At 36.8% G+C, this 23,664-nt stretch overlaps 3 protein-coding genes across 3 annotated transcripts; all 3 read left to right on the forward strand.

Moving 5' to 3' along the window:
• Window positions 1-440: 440 nt before the first annotated feature.
• On the forward strand, window positions 441-1,584 carry LOC18591157 (ethylene-responsive transcription factor RAP2-1-like). Its single transcript, XM_007017113.3, has one exon. The coding sequence runs from the start codon at window positions 830-832 to the stop codon at window positions 1,274-1,276; it is 447 nt and encodes a 148-aa protein (XP_007017175.1). The 5' UTR covers window positions 441-829; the 3' UTR covers window positions 1,277-1,584.
• An 11,982-nt stretch (window positions 1,585-13,566) lies between these two features.
• On the forward strand, window positions 13,567-15,256 carry WOX4 (WUSCHEL related homeobox 4). The gene is made up of 3 exons (XM_007017115.3): window positions 13,567-13,816; window positions 14,162-14,443; window positions 14,553-15,256. Exons 1-3 carry the CDS (start codon window positions 13,604-13,606, stop codon window positions 14,703-14,705), a joined length of 648 nt encoding a protein of 215 aa, XP_007017177.1. The 5' UTR covers window positions 13,567-13,603; the 3' UTR covers window positions 14,706-15,256.
• A 2,989-nt stretch (window positions 15,257-18,245) lies between these two features.
• On the forward strand, window positions 18,246-23,129 carry LOC18591160 (polyadenylate-binding protein 2-like). The gene is made up of 9 exons (XM_007017116.3): window positions 18,246-18,627; window positions 19,202-19,320; window positions 20,461-21,117; window positions 21,222-21,299; window positions 21,388-21,477; window positions 21,712-21,846; window positions 22,058-22,225; window positions 22,324-22,527; window positions 22,625-23,129. The coding sequence occupies exons 1-9, from the start codon at window positions 18,378-18,380 to the stop codon at window positions 22,868-22,870; spliced, it is 1,947 nt and encodes a 648-aa protein (XP_007017178.2). The 5' UTR covers window positions 18,246-18,377; the 3' UTR covers window positions 22,871-23,129.
• Window positions 23,130-23,664: the final 535 nt, after the last annotated feature.

Consider the following 23,664-nt stretch of genomic DNA (forward strand, 5'->3'; position numbering starts at 1 on the left):
ATATTATGTATTCTTATCTATATTTATAGGCATATTTTAATGTATCTGAATGTTCTCAAAGGAATTAGTACAGTGCGTCATACCTCAAATCGGTGAAATGAACATGTAAGTAGAATTTGTGAATGCCCAACTTGTTAATGATGTAAAAGCATTTGATTAAGAAATAAAAATGGGAATGATTGCCTTGTAGCGTATTTATATATGTATGTACATAAAAAAAGAGTATACGACTACTAAAAATAAACTAGGTAGGGAGTTTGCGTGCTGGGAGCAGAACCACGTCGGCGGTCACATGCTTCCAAGCCGCTACGTGAGATTTTTGCTTTGGTTAAATTACGAAATACCCTTTTCATACTCACCAAGTGAGAGTGTGTTTTTGTGTTTATATGTTTATTATAGGCTTTAATGGAAAGAGAAAGAGATGCAGCTGATGGATTATGTCGGCCAAATTTGGATTGATCTTTAAGGAAGATCAACGTGGCGGCCGTGCCCAGACGACAGACTAGCAGCCAAGTGGGATACTAATGCTTCTTGCCTCTGCATTCCTCCCCCACCCCAACCCTTCTCTTTTTTTTTCTCTCTCTCCTTTGCTATTTATATATATATTGGCATCCATATATATAACAGAGAATAACTTTTGAGGCAAAGGGTATTCTTTGATTAAACGTAGAATCTTTTCTTCTTCTTCTTCTTCTTCTTTTTGTTATGGCTTACAAGTTATAGTCTCTAGAAACAAGGGGAAAAAGTTCCGTAAAAGGGTTTAGCTAGTTCCTTTAGGACATAGGCTCTGAATAGGATTTTTGCTTTTTTATTTTATATCTTTTCTCTCATGGAAGGCGATTGTTGTTCAACTTCAAGTTCAACAAGCGGAGAGAAGCGGAAGCAAAGGAAACAGCAAAAAGAGAAACCATTCAGAGGGATAAGGATGAGGAAGTGGGGCAAGTGGGTGGCTGAAATCAGAGAACCAAACAAGCGCTCTAGAATTTGGCTCGGCTCTTACACCACCCCTATAGCTGCTGCCCGTGCCTATGACACCGCCGTCTTCTACTTGCGCGGGCCTTCCGCTAGGCTCAACTTCCCTGACCTCATACTCCAAGAAGACGAGCTTAGGGACATCTCCGCCGCTTCCATACGCAAGAAAGCCACGGAGGTGGGAGCTAAAGTCGATGCTTTACAAACGTCGCTTCATGCTGCTTCATCGTCAGAATCAAACCCTAGTCGAGGTTTCCAGAAGCCTGATTTGAACAAGTACCCGGAAAGTTCTGATGAAGATTGAACGATATAAAAGTGATGATCATAATAAATCCCCCAAAAGAAAAAAGACCCCACCAACAAAAATCAACAACTGTTCATAGCCTCCACTTTCTTTTTTTTTTTCCTCTTCTTCTTATGTCTTCGGATTCTAATGGAATAGCAAGTGCCCGAAGAATAGAATCAATACAAAAAGAATGGATTGATTCTGTTTGATAAGGTTATGTTTTTACTTTGGGAATACAGATGTTTAGTTTGTGGCTTGTAACTTGTAACTTGGATAGTGATGAAACCGGGATGGCTAGCTAGATATAGTTGATCAGTTAGAAATTACTCTTTCATCTTTGCCTTTCCTTTCTCATGTTCCGCCCTTTTCCTTTTCTTATAGAGATGTATCTGTGATTGTGATGAAAACAGTTTGGCGAATTCGATGATAGAGGATAGCTATGGAAAAAAAAGGGAAAAACGGCGATGGCCTACAATTTTGTGTCTTGAAAACTTTTAGTTGCTAAACCAAACAAAGTAGATAAGGAGATAAGGGTGAGATACTTGGGAGAACCGAGTACGGGTGCTTGTGACTTTTGCCTGTGGACACCACACCACAAAAATTACACAGCCAAATTAGAGAGAAGCCCCACAGAAAGAGAGAGAGTGTGGTCCTTTGGATCAGCAGGGAGGTTGTCACCGTCATGAATGGTGGTGGCTTACGGAAGGGTTTGTTTGGTGGAAGTTGATAGGTGATGAAAGGTGGGCGGTGAGTGGGTGTTTTTTCTCTTTGTTATTTCTTTTGATTAATTAACGTAAGCTTATGCTTTGGTTTTTTTGGGTTTGTCAAATGCGTATTGACAAGGCAAGTACTGGGACATTTGGATTTCGATTTGTATTAATAAGGACCAAACATGTAACATGTTAACGGTTGGAGGGAAACCTATGCCCTTTCTTTTTCTTTTCTTTTGTTTTGTTTTGTTGTTTTTCGCTTTTAATTAAGTGATGGACGGTTGATCTTTCTTGTGTTTATTAGTTGTGACAGTCTGCCGCTGCTGTCGTCCAATCAGATGTTGACTTTTATTAGCAATAGAAAAGGAGAAGGCATAAGAAAAGAGATAACACAGGCTACGGTGTTTATGGATCTCCAGCTAAAATATACAGAAAGCTCATCTCAACTTTACATTTGAAATATTGATTCACCATCATTGCTGGTCATATGATAATTTAAACTCTTTACGCCCACCATAACACATGGACAAAAAAACAAATAATTGAAATCTTTCTTAAATAAAAGTCTAAATTATTAACCTGTAAAAGGTCAGTCAGTCGAGGTCAATCCCATTGAAGGAAATTGGAGTTTCAAGTTTTACCACTGCGCCAAGTTATTCAAAGACCTCTAAGCCGACCGATGGAAACTAGTTGTTGTTTGATGGCCTTCTAGGCTTCATTTCTAGCCCATCTTTTCAGATATTTCGTAACCTGTGTTGCAGGCGTTACCATTCTATCTTTCTTTTCTTTTCTCTTCCCGGAAAGTAGAAGGCCCACGTAATCAGATGAAGGTATACATGCCTCAATCACAAACAAAAGGCTACATAGTGGGAAACAAATAAAGAAACAAGCTTGGGATCTGAATATCAAACTTGTATTATAAAAATACTCTGCCTGCCAGATTATATGACCTGTGTATTTCTTAGCGTGTTCCTCTGTCTTCTAGATAACATATTTCAGAACTCGGGCGGGCGGAGCCGGGAGCCTATTCTCAAAATTGCTGCGCTATCTCTTCTAAATGGAAATCTCCTTCCTCCTCCTGAAATAATATTACTCAAGGAAAGGTAGCAGTTAACACATGAAGCCACCATAACCAGGTTGTCACATGCAGTTACCAGGCTGTCATCCTCGTACAGAACCACCTTCAAAACTACCCTCCACCCACCGCAATCCCAAACGAGTGGAGACCCTTTAAAAATTATTTACCAAGGAGCCAAAAGCAGGTCGTGCATCCCCACCAACAAAAGTGCATATCATTATAAGGACAATTCTTCATCTGTAAGATATCATGCGATACAGAAAATTCTTTGTAATCTATATGATGATTTTAGCTTCAACAGTCCCTGCAATTGATATTGCAAGACTTTCATCTCTAAGTTAAATATTATGTACGGGAAGGGATAAAATAAGATGTCGGTCCAATGGCATTATACAAATTAACTATAAAATTAGTACTTTTATAGAATGTGCAATGCAGATAGACAAGTAGCTTTTAATGAGACAAATTACAAGAGGAAAAATTTACATTGCTTCACCCCACATGCAGCACAAGACAGCTCTTCACTGTCAAGTTTGTCATGTATACAATTGAAAGGTACTAAACATTTTCTTTCACATGAAATTCCAGGCATTCCAGTATAATTGCCTCTTCTTCGCAATTAAATGCTGCAGCAACCTACTAGTCGCAATATGGCATGCCGGTGACAGCAACACGATGGCAATCTAGCATGATATAAAAATTAACACTAGACGACATTCTCAAGAAAATGACAGAAACCATATGAGAACGCATATATACCACAAAGTAAATGGAACCAAACAGAGATGTCAAGATTTCCATAAGCTTCCAGTCCAATCAAAATAACAATACTATTTGTAATAGGAGATAGCAACAGGTCAAGTATGCAATAAGAACAAACCATTCAAAATGAGGTCTATGTTTTTACAAAGTAACACTTTTCCCAAGAGTAATTCAAGTTTTTCTCCCTTTACAAGAGATTTAGACAGATGTTAAAAGCAAATTCTTAAATATTCTACCTATGAGGATGAAATCTGTAATTGATAAATGATTAAATTACACATGTTTGACATCATGTAACACAAACCATAAGAGATGTTCAAGCAGGCAGTAAGAACAGATATAGTCAAATTGATTGAATTAATGTAAGTTGAGTTAAATCTTCGTTTGCTAGCATATATCAAGTCTCTAGACTTCAATCTTATCAGATGCTTATTAAAAATAATCACATCTTTCCACTACAAAGGCCAATAAATACAGATAGAGCACATTAGCAAAAGAAAAAGAATAACTTTCAAAAGACTTTCTTCCACCCCCCCCCCCCCCCTTTTCTACACACACAAGCTTGGAGTCACAGAGACAGAGACATGGTACCGGTTACCTCTTGGTCAACTCAGAAATCTACAAAAAAAAATAGAACACAAATGACTTACACGGTTAAAAGGGAATGGGGACTATATCAGACCAATTAAAAATGGCATTTGATTTTTTTTGTCCTGTTAGAAGAATGGAAAAATCAGACCACTGACATGAAAGCAGACTTTACTCATGGACAAACTACAGAAATGGTAGGCTTGCTATGAACATCATCGTTCTAATGTGTGAAGTCACAATCTTTCAATTCTTCAAATATATAAAAGCAAGTGTTAATTTGGCACTTTGAAAAGATCTAATGTAGTACAGTAACAACAATCAAAGGAGGGAATTATATGGTTCTACTAGTGTTCAAAAACAGGACAGTAATTCACCAGAGCTTCTCTCGAAGTATGTGAGGTAAAGAAGGACACATAAACCTTCTGGAGTAGTAATATTTGTAGCAACCCCATCATATCTTTCAGAAGGGGAGGTGGGTGTAAGGGAGACTCCATCAAGATCAAACCACGTGTCTGAGAATCTGACAACTTAGGGAAAGAACTTCTCTTCAACTAGCTTTTCAATGTTGTCATGACCAGCAGAAAGGCTACATAGAGTCCGAAAGCAAGTCCCCATCTCGATCTACCAAGGCCGCATGCTGGGGACTGTTTTGTATTGGTAATTTTTCACAAAACCTATGTCTGTCCAAACCAAGGTGTATGCTTATGGACCACCAACCACACTATCAAATAAACCTGCAACATTTATCAGCAGTCATTATCTGTCCTAATCGTCTCCCCCTTCTAGACCTAAAACTTCAATAAACCCTCCCCTCTACACTAAGAATTACTAAACAAGTAGAGGCTGAGAAAGGACCAACACGCAAATGTTCGACACCAAAACAAATTCTTTAGTGAACAAAAGTATTTAGTTAATATTTTAGACGCATAGGATCGATCTTTCTGTTCAAGTTTGATGTTAGTTGAATTATTATTTTGAGTTACATTTGAATTGCTTGTTTGATGCTGCATGTTTTTATATGATAAAGTTTCACTAATCATAAATTAAAGATAATTCAGCCCCTTTCTCCCACACCCCCTAAAAAAAAGAAGAGAGAGAGAGGTACATGAAAGTTTTAAAATTTAGCAGAATATCAGCATCAAAATGATAACCATAAAGCAATAATTCCTCAGCGATTCAACATGTCGTTATCTTCCTCCAAACACAAGCAATGGTCAACTAAGAAATGACTTGAACAAAGTCAGTAATAGACATTATTAAAAGGGATTTGCAGTTGTTGTCTTTTAAACTAAATAATATGTTCTCCAACCCCAACATCGATCCAAGAAGTAATGACAATAATCAAATTATTGACATAAAATTTGATCGATAAACAAGTAACTAAACGAGGGATAAAAAACACGTGAAGAAACAGGAGAAATGGAAAAAGAAACGGCCAGGCGAAGGAGTGAAGTTGCAGGAAAACCGGAGAAACCTGGCTTACAGGAACCGCGGCGGTTGGCTGGTGGTGAAGCTAAGCTAAGCTTAGCGAGCCTTCCAGGAAGAGTGACGAAGTACAGTACTGCTACGTAAAAGTAGAATAGTGATTGGGTTATTTTCACGAATTCCAGAGCCCAACCAACAGTTTTGGGCTTTCAGATGTTTTTGTTTGAAATTTGGGTACCTCAGCCCGTCAAGTACTTGCCTTTTGGGCTTTTCCTTTTAGGGCCAATTTTCTGCCTTTTTTTTTAATTTTTTGTTCTTTGTATTTACAACTAACAACTATTCTATACCATACCAAAAATGATTCATTTATTTTTATTTAAAAATGTACATAGACTATAGTAATATCATTATTTATTTTTGGTTCTTGTTTTTGTTTTGAATATTTATAATTTCACTCTTATTTTTAATAAATTTTATAACTCCATCTCTCAAATATTAAATTTTTTATTTTTATCACTTCGAACTTAAAATTCTAACTTCATCACTAATTATAAGAGTCAACTTAGTTTTGTTTTAAGTCAACGATAAATCGAGGACATGAACACAATAAATTATTTATTTAAGATTAAGATATTAACCTTTTAGTTACTATATCTTAACTCAAAAAAGTTTCATATTCTTTAACGAGATGAACCTAAGAATATATCAAATAAATTGTCTTATCACCTCAAAACATTTCCAATAATGGGAATTTTTTTCATGGCATTCATGGAAAATGCTTAATATTTTATTGAGAAAGACCAAACCTTCATTCATTTACTTTTTTTTTTTTTCCTGTAGTCTCTTTTATCATTTTATTAGCTTGCATTACATTGTTTATTTAAAGACAACGAGTTCAAAGTTAATATGGGTTGCTACAACTCTCATATATATATTTGGGTGGAATGCATACAAAGTACAAAAAAGCAAAGAATTATTATAGTAATGTATGATAAACCTGTCTTAATGATGCACCCATTTACCAGCATGCCACCACTACATTTTATCATTTAAGTAATCACCTACCACAGCAGGTGGGATTTTATTTATCAACTGGATACTCAGTCAGTCTATCACTAATTAATTTAAGGCCAGGCCTCCCCTTTTTCCCCCCACAACTTTTTGTGCTAATTTACTTATTGATGGATAACTTTTTATGCTATTGACTTTCATCTTCAAACTCAACTTCAAAGGATAACATTTTTCATTACTTGAAGGAAGGAAAAGTCGGTCTTGGGTGACCCAGAGGCAGAGGCAGAGGCAGAGGCAGGGGCAGGGGAAAACAAACAAAACAAAAAAACCATGGATCACAACTCCCAATTTCCACCAGCAGACAAACAAATCCAATATCCACAAAATATAACAATAATAAAAAAGTCCCTGTACCGGGATTTGTGACTTGAAACTGGAGTGTGCCCATGGCTTTGGGCGGGAAAATGAGATCAACGGCTGTGAAGTTTCATGGGCCATATAATACAATATTCAGGTAGAATTCAGACAACCAATGGAGCGTGGGACATTTTTGGCACTTGATTCGATGCTATTGGGAGAGTGATTTTAACGCACTACACAAAGGAAAGAGGAGGGACGAGGGGGTAGTAATGCAATAGAACTTTATGACAGATTAGCCAAATCGAAAAATACATAAGAAGAAGAGGAAGGAGAAGAAGATGGGAAAGAGACGTTTAGACTTTTAAGGCTTGGGAGGTCAAGTTTTTAACTCTTTTGAGTTTGTGCAAACACCACAAAAGAGGTTAAAAAAAACATGGGAAAGGAAAAAGGGGCTGATGGGGAAGAATATAAAGCAAAGCAAAAGGGGGATGGGGAAAGTTTGTATAGTGAGGGTCTTTCAGTGCCATCAATTCAATTAATTGTGCTTGGACTGTCATCCATTTACTCTTTGGGAACCAAATCCCTTTCCCTGCACATTTGCACCCACTTTCCCTTACACGACATGACAATTTTCTCACCAAGCGATCATGCTATCCTCATCCCATCTATTCTTTTTTCCCTTTTCTTTCACTCTTTCTCGAGAAAAAAAGGTAAAGGAGAAACGAGAAAAGCAATGGGAATTACACTGTAGAACCATAAAGTCATGAGCGGAGTTTATGTAAAGTTACCCCATCGAAATCTAGTTGGGAATATATTTCAATCTAAACAATCATGCGCTTGCTGCAGCTGCCCGCATTTTCGCTTTATTTGGCATCATCAGTAAACCAACAGTGTCAATCAATCCATCCCTTTCTATCAATTTCCAAGCTGAAAAGGTTTCCAAGCAAAACGCAAACTAGAGTATAGAAATATAAAGTCATTTGCAAAAGTGGGTGAAGATGACCCCTTCTCTCTCTCTCTCCCTCATCTGCATTTCAATTTTTCTGATTCTTTGTCATTACTTTTTCTCCTACCGCCCCATCAAACTAGGCCATGGACCGCCCCTGCACATACATTATCAACTTCCACACACAAATTAAACCATTCCTGCTCATTCTTTCCTATACGTATATATGTGGATACATGTATGAAGGCTAGAATCTCAGCTTTATGTGTCTGGTTAATAGTTTTAAGTACTCTACTATTCTCCGGGAGACTCAGAATATGTGGGTTTAAATTCTGAACTTTAATTTGGCATTTGTAAGAGTAAGAAGAAAGGGGGAAACTATATGAATTTGTGCAATGATTTTTCTGTTTTATATATGAATTTAAAGGAAAACCTTAAGATTATAGTGCTGAGAGTGGGCTTTGAGAACCCATAAAGATAAGTGGGCTACAGGCCTAAAAGGCATGCACAGTGAATATTGCTTTCAAAAACAAGAAAACGACACCTTCTCCTTGTAATAAAATCTTGATGATGGCCAAATAATTCAGAGATTAAGCCACGCAAAAAATCTTTTAAAATCGACACAAATGCATGTAATAATCTAGACCCACATTATGATCATAATAATGCGGCTTCACTTAATTTGTTGGTACATATATATATATATACACCCCCTTACTTGCTTAATTAAGAAAAAAAATCTGCAACTCATCCACACTAAAATGCCCTGAGATAACAAACCATTACTAAAACATTTGGTTTCTTAAAGGCAATGGCTGCATTCAAATTCCATTAAAGCAGCCATGGTTTTTGTAAACAGCTTAGTTTCATACCTACACTACACAGTATAAACGTCTGATAATAATAACTTTGCTTTTGTTAAATATGGATTATATATGAAGAGATCTAAGGGAGGATTAAAAGAGAGATTTAAAGTTTGAACCCTAAACCTTCTTAACAAGTACTAACTAAAGAAACTGAGTTCATTTGAGATAACCTGATTTGTGATCTCTTCTCTATATGATATATGGAATCCTGAATGATGCTATATATATATATAATTCAACAGTTGAATCCATTAATTCTGCATCCATCTTCGATCTGGATTTGTATTATAATTACTAATTTAACTTATGCAAGTACGTAGTGCAAATATGTAAAGAAATCTTCAAGGTGATTAAAGCGAGAGAAATTGATCAGTTTCCCTGTGAAAGACAGGAGATGGGGCGGCATAGAAGAGGGATCGATGTGAGGCTAAAGTTCAATTAGTTTGATCTTGTTCATGTGTGAGGACGCTGTAACTTACTTTTTATGATGATGGAATTGGGTGAGTGTGGTCCATAGACACGTGCAAATGATGGCATTGTCTTTCTAATGATGGATTCCCACCGCTTCTTCCACTGTGTGGGATCCACTCTCCTATCATGCAAAATCCATAGCCTTCAGCAAGTCCTCTTTGACCGACAGAAACAAAATCCCCCCCCATTTGTATGAATTTCCAAAAAACCTCGAACATATATAACCCATTTTCAACAAGTAAAAACGCCACTGCGCCATGAATTTGACTGTCCATTCATTTCACAACAAGTGTCCTACACCTGATCACCGTTTTCCATATTTGGTGTTTTTCTCAGATCGCGCACATATATATATATATGTCATTTGGCGATTGGCTCATCGCACTCTTATTCTCGAATAAGACAAGGAATTTTTCTTCATTTGTGCCCTGCAAAAATTGCTTAGTCTTTGTTCGGTGGTTTGTTGATCCAAATGTGAAATTCTAGGTACCTGATTCATTGCTGCTTTTGTTGAATCATTGCAAGGACCCCACCTGCATTTCTAGCACCTTACCAATTCATTATCGACCCTTCATTTGTTCTCGCATGATTATATCTGATGCTTAATTAAGCACAGAACAAACTGATCAGTAATCTTATTTTACCCTCAACATTGCCATGATGTGATTAATTAATGATATGCAGACAAAATGGAAACACTGTGATTCTCAATCATGCATATTCCTAGCTATTTACTTCTTTGTTATTATTTGAAGGATATATATATATATATTCTTTAATTTACCCCATTAATTAATGTTACTGCTTGATCACAGTCACACGGGGGTCTCTCCAGTGAAGTTATAGTATATTATTTGATGCCTTTTTTTTTAACCAAGTTCAGTATTAGTTTTTCTTAAGTAAGAATGTATACATATTAAAGATAAAACCATATATGCATACAACTGGAAGAGATTTAAGATGAAACCACACCACAAATTAAGAACCTTGAACATTAAACTTATCCAAAATGGCAAAACCTCTTTCTTACGATCTATAAAGTCATTGGTCGATCTTAATCAATATTTTTCCATTTCTTTTTGGCTAAAATGACCCATAAAGAAAAGAAGAGAGGGTACGTTAAGCATCTAGTGAAAAACTCAAGTATTGTACGTGGACATAAGAAAAGCTTATTAATTTGGCCATAAAGAAGCAAAGAAAATGTAAGGAAATTAAGTAATCAGGCCTGACATGTGATATCTATTGCCAAAATAAAAAATGAGTTTAGGTACAGAATCATGGCTGCCTATGTGAGTAGGGGTGGGAAAGATTCATATTGGGGAAAAATATTTTCCTTTCAATGTTTGTCGTGATTGAAGGAGATGGTGTAATCAGTCGTGGGATCAGCTTACGTGAGGCCAAAAAAATGTATCATGGGGCTCAACTCATAATCTAAGATGTCAACACTGACATGATTATCCCACGCATTGTCGTCAAGCCAGAATGACACCTGGCCAATCGCAGTTAACCTCGAAATAGATCACCTTTTCCAAGTAATCTTTCTCTTTTCAAGAAACAGGGGGAGAAGGATTTTCACCAAGCATCTTTTCATTTGACAGCTTAACTGTAACTAGTAAATCCTTAAAGAAGCCTGTGTTTTTTCAACGTACACATGATTTTTCTTGTTCATTTACATTTGCGTTACGTTTTTCCATGCTAAATAGCTCCTTAATGAATATTTATAGCAGATGATGATTAATTAATTAGAAACATATATATATATATATATATATTTTCATGAAGCAACGCTAGGTTAATTAGTTCAATATGATCGACTGACAAAGAGTTCTATTCTTTTTTTTTTTGCATAGTTTCCAAATTACTGTACAAAGATCAAGGCAGTTTGGTTTAAATGAGACAACTAAGGTACAAAGAAAAAGTTGTAGTAAAAGATAGAGTGAGTCCAAAGTGATGAGATCAAATCAGATACATAGTAAGTATGATTCAACTTTGTGATTCCTGTTGGTGAAAAATCCTCCAAGAGCTTAGAGTGAGCTGTTTTGCAAAATCAACAATATATTGAAAAAGTTGCAGGCAAATTTGTCAATGTCAGGATGCTCTTGGCAGTGCATGGCAGGTCCAAGGTCGGAAGAGAAGGAGAAAGGTCACATCAGCCCGGCAACAAAATCTCCAATGTTGAATCCTTATTTGACGATGGAGGGGTATCAATGGCTGTAGATGCCCTGCCAGTGTAATACAGCAATTGCTGTTAGAATTTTGGGATACATTTCACATTTGGAGTTTTTTCTTTTCTCTTTGCTGTTTAAGGAAAATGACTCCCAATTATTTCTTTCAAAGGAGTGGCCTTTCTTTTTGTTCTAATTTCTTCAAGAAAAATGATGGTTAAATTAATATTCTTAAAGAAACAATATTATTGGTGGGAACCCCTCCTATTTTAAACCCGCAAAATCAGTGCAAGGATGTATGCTTATCAACCTTTAGGCATGAAATTTCAGTGAAAGTGCGCAAAAACATGCATCTTTGTCATGCTTTGAAGAAGCTGCTTTCATATATACATGGTCTTCGCAAATATTACCCATAACTTTGAAAACAAAAAGAATTCCTTAAACAAGGGGAAATCAGGAATTGTATGTATGACTATTGAGTATTGACTATGCCAAATTGGCCTTAAGCAATCACCAAGAAACAAGCAAAATTTCTTGAACAAAATTAAGCACCACTAATTAATAATTCTATCCCTCTTTCTTTTCCCTTTTATTTTTCTTTAGTTTTTTGTTTCTAATTTTTTTAAACAACCTTAAACAAATAATAGTTTTGGTAATGTAGTTAATTATATAAATTCTCAAAACGTGACATTTGTAAAAGTTGTCACTCAATATGGCAAATCGTTACATTAAACTATTTAACAAATTTGTGAAACTGTTGCACAATATATATATATATCTATATATATGTACATATATAAAAGGGAAAGAAAGAAATAACAATGTAGTACTTTTTATTAATATATCATCACAGAGAAGATGTTTGTATAATTGAAGCACATGTGTGGTAAGAGGCAGTCACACGTGCTGAACACAATCGATTGCTTCCGAAGTATCCGTGATTGTGGTCATAAGATCCAGTTCTATATTCAAACCTCATCATACAAAGTGGAACATGCAATTATTATTTACCAAACTCAAAATTATACGTATTAATAATAAAAAATAATACTTAAGTACAAGAAGCATTTGGATTTCCTTTCTTATATCAAGAATGGCATGTGTGGTTGCATGGTAGGTACTAGACCCAAGAGATACTGGCACATACGAAAAATAATAAGATAGTAGTACATAAATAAAAAAAAAAGTGGGGTTTGTTGGTTTTGGAGGATTAGAATATAGAATTTGGGAAATTGGGAGCAACAGTTCCCAAAGTAGAGGGGGGAGTGTTGGGATGCTTGTCATACTCATGCACTCAAAAATAGAATAATTGTTTTTTGTTATGAGTTATGGGTTTGGTTAATTTTTTTCAACATTCTCTACCTGTTAAAGATGGATAGACGACGGCCTTCACTCTCTCACCATATCCGTATCTTCGAAAGCAAAGAAAGAGTTCCATTTTCAAGTTTTGGGATTGGAGGAATCTTTTTTCATTCCTCTCCCACAATGGCTTTTTAGAAAATAAAGTGAGAGAGAAGCAAAAAGAGGCCACCGAAAAGCAGCAACACCTTATCATGAAAGCAAGAAAATTAAAACCCATTCGATTAGACTGCCCAACCCACACGCATTTACACAACAAAATACACGCACACGCTCATGCCATGCCATGCCATCAACCCCATTTTTTTCCTCTCTCTTTGGTGTCCTGTTCCCTCTCCTCCCCCCTATTTCAACTCTTCTCTTCTCCACTGTGTGTGTTTGTTTTTTTCCCCTTTTCTCCCTCTGTTTCTTTTCCTTTTGTTTTTTGCTTTTTAAAATACGGGAAATCACAAGTCAACCTCACCTCATCATTTGGTCTTGGTTCTTCTAAGCACCACCTCATATCCCACTTTCTCTTCTTTCTTTCTTTATTTTTTGCTTTAAGCGTTTTCTTCTTCCCTCTTCTATATAATCACAACTCTCCATCATTCACTCCTTCACCATGGGAAACATGAAGGTGCATCAGTTGGCACGTGGGTTCTGGGAGCACGAACCATCCCTCTCCCTTGGCTGCAAGCGCTTACGCCCTCTTGCTCCCAAGCTGGCCACCTCCACAGATAATACCGTCTCCTCTTTCGACCTTAAGAGCTTCATTAGACCCGAAAGTGGCCCTAGAAAGCTTGGCCCCCTGGACGAGAAGCGAGATTCTCCTCAGGTATTAATTGCAACAAACTTTTTCATTTTTTCATGTACCTTTCCTTACTGTCAACTTGGCTCAATATGACTCCAGCAGCCCTTGCCTTGTTCGGTTTCCGTCTAACTACGTACCTTATTTTTGCAAACTACTCTATATTTAAACCACCTTACGATTGACCTACATCGGAGTAGCTAAAAATATAAGAGGAAATGGTACGATGAAGCCCATTTTTTCCAATGATAATTTGAGGAGAAGGCGTAATCATGAGTTTAAGCTATGCTTCATCACTATTACTAGTGGAAACTTAATCAAGTAAAGAGTATCGGAAGAACTTTTATGAACCAGAGACTTCATTTCTTGTAGGTGGAAACTCACCCAGGGGGTACGCGGTGGAATCCAACACAAGAGCAGATAGGGATTTTGGAGATGCTGTATAGAGGTGGGATGCGAACTCCAAATGCACAACAAATAGAACAAATCACTGCGCAGCTAGGGAAGTACGGCAAGATTGAAGGCAAAAACGTTTTCTACTGGTTCCAAAACCACAAAGCACGCGAGAGACAAAAGCAGAAGCGCAACAGTCTTGGCCTTAACCATTGTCCGAGAAGCTCAGCTCCTATTACCACCATAACATTGGACACTAGGGTACGTCCTACTAAAAGAAGAAGAAGAAAAACCTTGATTTATATACTATGGTTAGCTTTTCTATCTTACAAACATGAAGCTTATCAAATTACCATGCATTTGTTTACAGGTGGAATTAATGGAAAGAGAGGAGGATAGTCCATATAAGAGAAAGTGCAGGAGCTGGTCATTTGAGTACTTGGAAGAAGAAAGCAGATCATCGTGTAAAGAGGAGGAAAACAGAACTCTGGAGCTATTCCCATTACACCCGGAAGGCAGATGAAGGGGTTTGAAAAAAGATACAGGAAAGGAGAAAACTGCTAGAAAACCAAAATTCTGTTCCCATTATGATCTGCTTTGATGATGATGATGATGATGATGATATGCTTAGCTTTTTCTTTTGTTTCGGGAAAGAAGAAAGACAAAGTTGTCTCCTTGTACTCTACTGCTTATTTATTCCTGACTTAAAACCAAAGCGGGTTTGTGTCACTCTTTATTCGAGCTCTCTCTCTCTCAGCAGCTGGTGTATTGTTTTTGGGTGTGTGATCCTTTTGACTACAGGGGGGGAAACTTGTTGAAATGAAGCTTTTAGGTTAAAAGCAGTCACCCTTGGACACTGAAGTCCACGCACCTACCTCCCTATATATCATCCTCCCCTTAAGCTAGGCTACCCCCTTGAATCTTGGATTATTTTCAGTTTTTTTCAAAATTGGAAAAAGAGATGTGTCCTCATCCCCTCCCGTCCCCTCCCCTCGATGCCAGAAACAAAAGTAGGTGGATCGTGGGTGTTCTCAAAATTAAAATACAAATGCTGCATCGTCTATCTTATGATTCTATTGCTTGGAAGACTTCCATAAAGTTGCAACTACATCTATCTAATCTACTTCTCTACTGCTGATCAGTTAATTGACGTGCATTTATTTAAAGCATTTAAAAACAAAAGTTGCATAGTGTGTTTTGTGGGCCAGAATATTGATTTACCCACCCAGGCTTAGGGATTTGGAGGGAAATTCATGGCAGTTATCCAGAGAGAATATTTTCAAATGGAAATGGAGGGTTTTCTCTCGGTAACCGAGTGTGCATCAGTACTATATACTGTTGTCAAAAGTCCATGCCATAAAAGAAAAGGTGACCTTTTTTTGGCTAATTAGCTTAGTTTCTTCAACTAATTAGAGGATGAGGAATTACGACTCTATAAGATAAATTAGTAATATTCACTGTGGCATATAATACGAATCAAGTTTCCATTAACTTGCATGTTTCTCAATTCTCATCCGGGATGACGGGGTTTGCTTCTGAATGGATATATATTATATTATTGTTGATGACGTCTGATATATGAAGTTTGTTTTTAGGATATGTACCCGTTTCCTCAAAAATTAGCCTCTTAATTTGCCAACATTAAATGAGTCATTGCTCATCTCTTCTCAAACGACTTTTTACACCTATTTATTTTAGAATAACGTGCGATCACCGTCCATCAACACAATGAATATTGGACCAGGTGTGCTGCCAAGGAATCAGAATTTGGGATTAGATTAGCCCTTTGAAAACAGAAAAACCATTGTGCGTTGAGTCCATATCCTATACCAAGTCCAGAAAGAGGCGGATATACAGCCTGATAGGATAAATGGATGACCACCTTTGGCCTGGCACAAGCCTCCGGCGCAAGCCATGCTGGACACCCCAAAAGCCTAGCCATTTCAACAATTCGGCATTGATCTGTATCGATCCGAACCTTTTGGAAGAGAACCAAGAAAAGCAAAAGTCATTGCTTTCGATGCAACAACAGGGTCAACAACTTTTACACTGCATCACCAAAACCTTCACCACAGTTCTTCACGACTGTTGGAGACCATATTAACCCTTCCTCTCAATAATACATTCGTTTCACCATTCTACATAAAAATCCAACAAGTAGAAAACAAATTATGCAGTTTGGCCGAGGAATAAGATTTGTCCATTTTCAACTTTAGATGTTGCGATCGGAGACCCTTATATATGTAACCAAAGGTCCGTGGAACCTTGAGAATACCAAAGCAGATGTAAAATATCTTTAACATGTGCACCACATCGACCGACAGCACATGGCAGAACCAGTATACATGACCCTCGCCAACTCTGATTAACGAGTCAATCCAGCACCAAGCCACCAACCAAGGGAAGTAACGCCGCTTAATTTAAGGTTCTTTAGTTAAACCCCTTTTAGTGAGCTAGCTCTTTGCTCACTCACTTCTCTTCAAAGAGGCATGCTACAGAACTTGGTTTTTTTTCTTGTGTTTTGGTCAGGATATGGAGTATATAGGAATTAAAAGATACAAGGCTTAATTTTGTTTTCCTACTATCTTAATTTTTCGGTTTTAGTTTCTCTACTAAAATTTTAATGATTTTAATCTTATATTTTTATTTAAAATTAATTTGCAGACAATTGATAAACTGTATTGAACTTCCCTAAATAAATTTGAGACCGTATGACTTGCTAATTACTATTTAAACTTTTTTACCATGTGACACGCATTAATTAAAAATAAATAAATCTAGAATTTGCATCTACGTGCCTAAGAAGATAATGTATTAATTAATGTCTCATCTCATTCTGGAAAGAATTAATGGACATATGAACAATAGCCCAACTAGCCCAGCAGGCCCAATCCTGCAAATTTACTGAACAAGGTCTCGGATTAATAAACAAAACTTGTGACATGGGTCCAGCCAGCCTCGAACAGTGAGCCCAGAGCTTAGGCCGTGCGTTTTGGGCAAACGCCTAACAGTCCACATCTGACAGCACACGCATTTGACCCGCTTTTCTTTCCTTTTTGTTTATACTTAAGTATCCATGTTGATTCTTTAGTTATCCATCGACAAATACCAAGGCAGTCAAGTCAAGAGAAAGATTTTAAATCTTATCAACAATAAGTTAAACATGATAAAATTAATTGGGTATGGCCATTTTTGCTATGTTTATATTAAACAAAATACAGTTTATTTTCAATGGAAGATTTTACCTCTTTGCATTATAAAAAATTGATAATTTAGATTTATAAGTTTCAGGAATAATTATTATTATTATTGTTATTATTATTATTATTATTTGTGTTAAACTCAATAGCTACTATATCTAATCTTTGGACTCGGGGAGTGATGATTACCAAGTATTTTTTTGGTTATCAAAAAAAAGAAAAAACAACAAAGGGTGCGTCGAAGAATTCCCCAACCAAAGCCACAACTTACTTGGTGGCTAAGTCAAACAACATGCATTGCTGTTGCTGAACAAGAAAGAGCAAAAAGGCACACATAAAAGTTAAATTCCTCCAAACAATTGTCTTTTATTTTTCACATAAACAAAACAAATGTCTAAATTCCTCGATGACGTAAAAAACACCCCAGAGGAAGCAACTTCCTGTAACCGATGCGTCTGACACTGCCACGTGTCATTCAAGTGCCCTATTGTCACGCAAGCACCTGATTTCTCATCTACATTATACCGCTTGATTTCTGTCCATCAAAAAATCCGACGGCGGATATCAACTTTGGAAAAGAGAAGTAGGGTTTCTTCAAAACTTTTGCAAACTATAAAAACGACACTGTGACTCCTTCGCCGGTGCGGTGCAGTTTGTTCTGCCCTCCCCCTTTTTTATCACTTTTTTTTTAAAAAAAAAATCCAAAAAATTTTTCCACAACTCTTCTTTTCTCCGTCGTCGTCTACCGTCCGGATCTCCGACGATTCTATCCCCGTTTTACCCCTCCCTCTCCTCTTTTATCCCAAAACACAAAAAAAAAAAAAAATCCCATCATTTTCTATTTAGTTTCAAAAAAACCTGTCCCTATTCTTTTGTTTCTCTAAAGTTGTGATTGAATAACAAGAGGAGAGGGAAACAAAAAAGACAAAAAAAATCCAAAAAAAAGGGAAGAAAACAAAAAAAAACAAGAAGAGGTAGGGTTAGGGTTTTCGTCGATGGCGCAGATTCAGGTTCAGCATCAGCCGCCGGTTTCCGGGCCAAACGGCGTCGCTCCAGGACCCGGAGGAGCGCAGTTCATGCCAACGTCGCTCTATGTTGGGGATCTTGATGTTACCGTTACCGATGAGCAGCTCTACGAAATGTTCGGCTCCGTGGCTCAGGTCGTCTCCGTTAGGGTTTGCCGGGACTTGGCTACGGGCCGCTCTCTCGGTTATGGCTACGTCAACTATAACAATCCTCGTGATGGTTAGACTTCTACTTGAGTGCAAAAAATTATCTTTATTTAGTAATTTAATAATTTAAGGCTGTTTGGTTGTTAGTTTTCTTTGAATTCTTTTGGAATGTGAATGTAGATTATTGATTTTTTTTTTTGGAATTTTATGAATATAGGGTTATTTGAAAATCCAGGTATTAATAAAGTGTAAATATCGATGAATTTACTTCAATTGGAAAATTATTCTGGCTGATTTCTTTGTTAATTTAATTCTATTGCAAATTTTAAGTTAGTATCTATGCAATTTCCATTGATGGCAATGTTTTTAGTAAGTGTAAATGAATTTAAGTCGAAATATTGGTCTTGGATTATATAGTTTTCTCTGGGATTGTGCGTAGTGTATGTAGATATAAGAAATATGAACGCATCTTTGCAAAAGATTTGTGTTTTGACAGTTTTGCTCTGCAGTGTAAAAAAATAAATGAAGTTTTATGGCTCATTTTTTTGAAGATCATGTTTTGGATAATGAACTTTGGGAGAATCAATTTTTTACTATGAATTTGTTCAAGTTAATTAATAGCGCCCTTGCGTCATTCTTGTCTGCAGCGGCTAGGGCATTGGATCTATTGAATTTCACTCCACTAAATAACAAGCCCATCCGAATCATGTATTCTCAGCGAGACCCTAGTCTTCGCAAGAGTGGTACTGCAAACATATTTATCAAGGTATTAATGTCTTTTTATTCTTCCAATATGCCCCTCCTCCCACCCACTTTGTTTCTCCCATTTAGATGTTTGTTTGGCTATAAGGATTTTTATTTTTTGAAATTAGAACTATGGTCATTTTGGGTGAATGTTCTTAGGTGTTTTAGTGCTTGTTTGACCTGACTTTTTTTAAGCTTATCTACAACAAGTTCTTAAAAAAACAGCTTTTCTTAAAGGAACAAAATTTTTTTAAAAAAAGCTTAAAGTGGAGTTCTCTTTTTCCTTTATTAAAAACATGCCAACTTTTCAAGAAATATCACATTCTCTCTCAATCGATCTCCCTCTCCTCTCCCTCTCTCTGCAAATCACCCTTCTCTAACATAAATTGCAATCTCCGCATCCTCTACCTCTCTATACAAAAACTATTAGAAAAAAAAAAATAAAAAAACTCAGGAACAAAATAGCAAAATTTGATTTTTTTTTTTTTTGTTTTTAATAAGATAAAGTCTATTAGAAAGAAAAACTAGGAACAGAATAGCAAAATTTGAGATTTTTTTGTTCTTACAAAGATTAAGAGAAAAAAAGATTCAAAATTAAAATTGCATTTTGGTCATCAAAAAGAATTTTAATGTCCAATACATCCTTTCCTCTTTTCTCTTCTTTCTTGGAGAATTGAAGCATCATGTTTCGATTGCTTGTTACATTATTATTACTATACAAAGTTTGAGTGTTCTATTTTTGTATAGATTTTTTTGATTTTAACATCTAAAATTGTGTATAAACTTGAAGCAGATTTTTTCTGTTTTAATTTATTAGGTAATTGAAGATGATATGAATACTTTTTATGGTAATTTTAATCAAAATTAGAACTTATATAATTTATTTTGTCGAACGGCTTACAAAACAGCTTTAGTTTAATTTTAAAAGTTATTATTTTTCCATATAAGTTTCATAATGGCTTTTAAGTCAAAAAAAGCTAGGTCAAATAGGCTCTTAGTCTCTTGCCCTTGCCTGTTTAAACTCTCCCCTTGCATTCTCAATTTTAATGTAAATATTTGCAATGGATATTTTCTGACTTTCGTCTTCCATTTGTTGCAACCAATCACATGCATACAGAGGTTTCTTGTTTATTTATACCTATGATTTCTGTTTTCCTTGCAGAATCTGGACAAGTCTATTGACCACAAAGCATTGCATGATACGTTTTCTTCATTTGGCAACATTCTTTCTTGCAAGATAGCTACTGATGGTTTTGGCCAGTCCAAAGGCTATGGTTTTGTACAATTTGACAATGAAGAATCTGCACAAAATGCAATTGATAAATTAAATGGCATGTTAATTAATGACAAGCAGGTCTATGTTGGACACTTTCTTCGTAAGCAGGAAAGAGAGACTGCATTGAGTAGGGCCAAATTTAATAATGTTTATGTGAAAAATCTTTCTGAGTCTACAACTGATGAAGACTTCAAAAAAATTTTTGGTGAGCATGGTGAAATTACTAGTGCTGTAGTTATGAGGGATGCAGATGGGAAGTCGAAGTGTTTTGGATTCGTTAACTTTGAAAATTCTGAAGACGCTGCTAAAGCTGTTGAAGCTCTTAATGGAAAGAAATTTGAAGAGAAGGAGTGGTACGTTGGAAAAGCCCAGAAAAAATCTGAAAGAGAGCATGAATTAAAAGCTCGATTTGAGCAGACTATGAAGGAGGCTGCTGATAAATTTCAGGGTGTGAATTTATACATTAAAAACTTAGATGATAGTATTGGTGATGAAAACTTGAAGGAACTCTTTTCAGAATTTGGTAACATTACTTCATGCAAGGTTTGTGATAACGCTTCTTGATCATTTGATTGTTGATGCTAGCTACTGTAATCTTGTTTTTCTTGATGTGTATGTTATAGCCTTTTCTGCTTAAATTTTTACAGGTTATGCGTGATCCTAGTGGAATTAGTAAGGGCTCTGGGTTTGTGGCATTTTCAACCCCTGAAGAAGCATCTCGTGCTGTAAGTTTGAAATTTTTTTTTTTTTTTTGTCTTTTGGGTGGTCATCTCAGTATCAGATCATAATTTGATACATGTTGTGCATCTACAGCTTGCTGAGATGAATGGTAAAATGGTTGTTAGCAAACCGCTTTATGTTGCACTTGCACAGAGGAAAGAGGAGAGAAGAGCAAGGCTTCAGGTATCAGGATAAGTCCTTGGACCATTTGATTTTTGTAGTGTGATTAAATTTGTGTATGGATTCGTTTTCACATTTTCTTTATTCTTGTTTATCAATTTAATAATGGGCCATGTAATAGATATTCTGAAGTTCTTATGAAGTTCACATTCTCAATCTTTGAAATTTAAGTGTTCTGATTGTTCAATGAATCAATGTGTGTGAGCTTTCTCACATGTATCTGTTTTATTTATTCAGGCTCAGTTTTCTCAAATGAGACCGCTTGCTATCCCCTCAGTTGCTCCTCGTATGCCAATGTACCCTTCTGGTGCTCCAGGTCTTGGCCAACAATTTTTATATGGGCAAGCACCTCCAGCTATCATTCCTCCACAAGTAATATATGTTTACTCCCCTTTTGGATGCTTGGATGATTTGTTTTTATTGAGAAAAATTCCTGCTACTGCTCCCCCACTGAATGATTAGGAATGTGTTAATTTTATTCTCTCTCTGGTGTTTCTGGGTTGCAAGTAGTTAACACCCATTTTATTGCATTGAGAGATTTGAATTTTGACCATGCTTGTTTCCCTTATATTATGTATTATAGGCTGGTTTTGGTTATCAGCAGCAACTGGTTCCTGGAATGAGGCCTGGTGGGCCTCCTGTGCCAATTTCCTTTGTTCCCATGGTGCAGCAGGGTCAGCGCCCAGGGGGACGACGGGGAGCAAGTCCAGTGCAACAGACTCAACCACCAGTGCCATTGATGCAGCAACAGGTATGTTATATGCATATGTCTATATATCTATACAGGCATGCATTTCATTCTTATGCTTTGGTTGTGGGCTTTTGTGTAATTTATCCTTCCTGTTCCAGATGCTGCCCAGGGGACGTGTCTATCGTTACCCACCTGGTCGTAACATGCCTGATGTTCCCATGTCAAGTGTTGCTGGAGGAATGCTTTCTGTTCCATATGACTTGGGTGGCATGCCCTTGCGAGATGCTGGTGTTGGACAGCCTATGCCGATTCCAGCTTTGGCTACGGCTCTTGCAAATGCTACACCTGAACAGCAGAGGACGGTGAGCGCTTCTGTTGAATTGTTTGACTGTGGGTATTTATTTGTTTGATTTAATTAGATTAAGATGTTTATATTTTCAATTTGTGACTTGTGAGCAGATGCTTGGTGAAAGCTTGTATCCCCTTGTGGAACGGCTTGAGCGTGATTCAGCGGCCAAGGTTACAGGAATGCTTCTAGAGATGGACCAAACTGAGGTTTTGCATCTCCTGGAATCGCCAGAAGCTTTGAAGGCTAAAGTAGCAGAGGCCTTGGAGGTATTGAGGAGTGTTGCTGCTCAGCAACAGGCCAACAGTCCAGCCGACCAATTGGCTTCACTATCCCTGAATGATAACCTTGTCTCTTGAGAGACTGAAAATTTCGGTCTAGTATCTTGGCAGAGGAGTTGCTCGACCCTTTATTTATCAACACTGGGCGATCTTATTAGTTTGCAATATTTATATATGGTATGCTTTTGGTGGTCATAGGATTTTTAATACTTGCCTAGAACATGGATTGTTTTGGCTTGGTTGTTTTTTTTTTATTTGTTAAGTTCTTTAATTTACTTGGCTTGTTATTGATAACTATAAGTTTGTTTAATGTTATTGAAAGTTTGTTTTAGAACAATCTTTTGGTTCTCAAAACTATTTTGGCGTAAGTAGTATTGAAGAAGATGCTGTTCATATTGCTTATCATACGGGTGTTGATGCAAGTTAGGGGGGACGATCTGCCGGAATGTCACCCAATAAAATACAAAAAGAAAGAAAGAAAGCGTATGGTTTAGTTTCGTAATGCCATGATGCTCCTGTTGTTGCCCGTTTTGAGAGGTCAAGTCGATGACACATAAAAAAATACGACCTGTTCCAATTTCGAAACCGTCATTATTTTTGCTTGCGAAATTAAGGGGAAAGTTCCTAGGTGCTTGCTTGGTGAGCAAGACGCTAGGTTTCTTGCTTAATTTTTTTATTATCCCCAGAGGAAAACTTGCAGTCAACACGAACATCGAACCTGGTTTCCCTTTGGCGTCGTCAGCACTGGGGTAGGTGGATGCTTCAACTCCATTCGAATAGTCTCAACACAGATTCCTAGCAACATCTTGATGAAACTTGCCATATTAAAACTGAATGCTGGTGAATTTGGCTCTTTACCAGCACTTGAGCTA

Source organism: Theobroma cacao, chromosome 8 (assembly GCF_053813885.1).
Source record: "Theobroma cacao isolate CCN51 chromosome 8, ASM5381388v1, whole genome shotgun sequence".
Classification (NCBI taxonomy): domain Eukaryota; kingdom Viridiplantae; phylum Streptophyta; class Magnoliopsida; order Malvales; family Malvaceae; genus Theobroma; species Theobroma cacao.

Coding starts and splice junctions, on each gene's coding strand:
- LOC18591157 (XM_007017113.3), top strand. CDS start 830: ATGGAAGGCGATTGTTGTTCAACTTCAAGTTCAACAAGCGGAGAGAAG.
- WOX4 (XM_007017115.3), top strand. CDS start 13,604: ATGGGAAACATGAAGGTGCATCAGTTGGCACGTGGGTTCTGGGAGCAC. Junction 13,817..14,161: donor AGAAGCGAGATTCTCCTCAG/GTATTAATTGCA, acceptor CATTTCTTGTAG/GTGGAAACTCACCCAGGGGG. Junction 14,444..14,552: donor CCATAACATTGGACACTAGG/GTACGTCCTACT, acceptor ATTTGTTTACAG/GTGGAATTAATGGAAAGAGA.
- LOC18591160 (XM_007017116.3), top strand. CDS start 18,378: ATGGCGCAGATTCAGGTTCAGCATCAGCCGCCGGTTTCCGGGCCAAAC. Junction 21,118..21,221: donor GTAACATTACTTCATGCAAG/GTTTGTGATAAC, acceptor AAATTTTTACAG/GTTATGCGTGATCCTAGTGG. Junction 21,478..21,711: donor AGAGAAGAGCAAGGCTTCAG/GTATCAGGATAA, acceptor TTATTTATTCAG/GCTCAGTTTTCTCAAATGAG.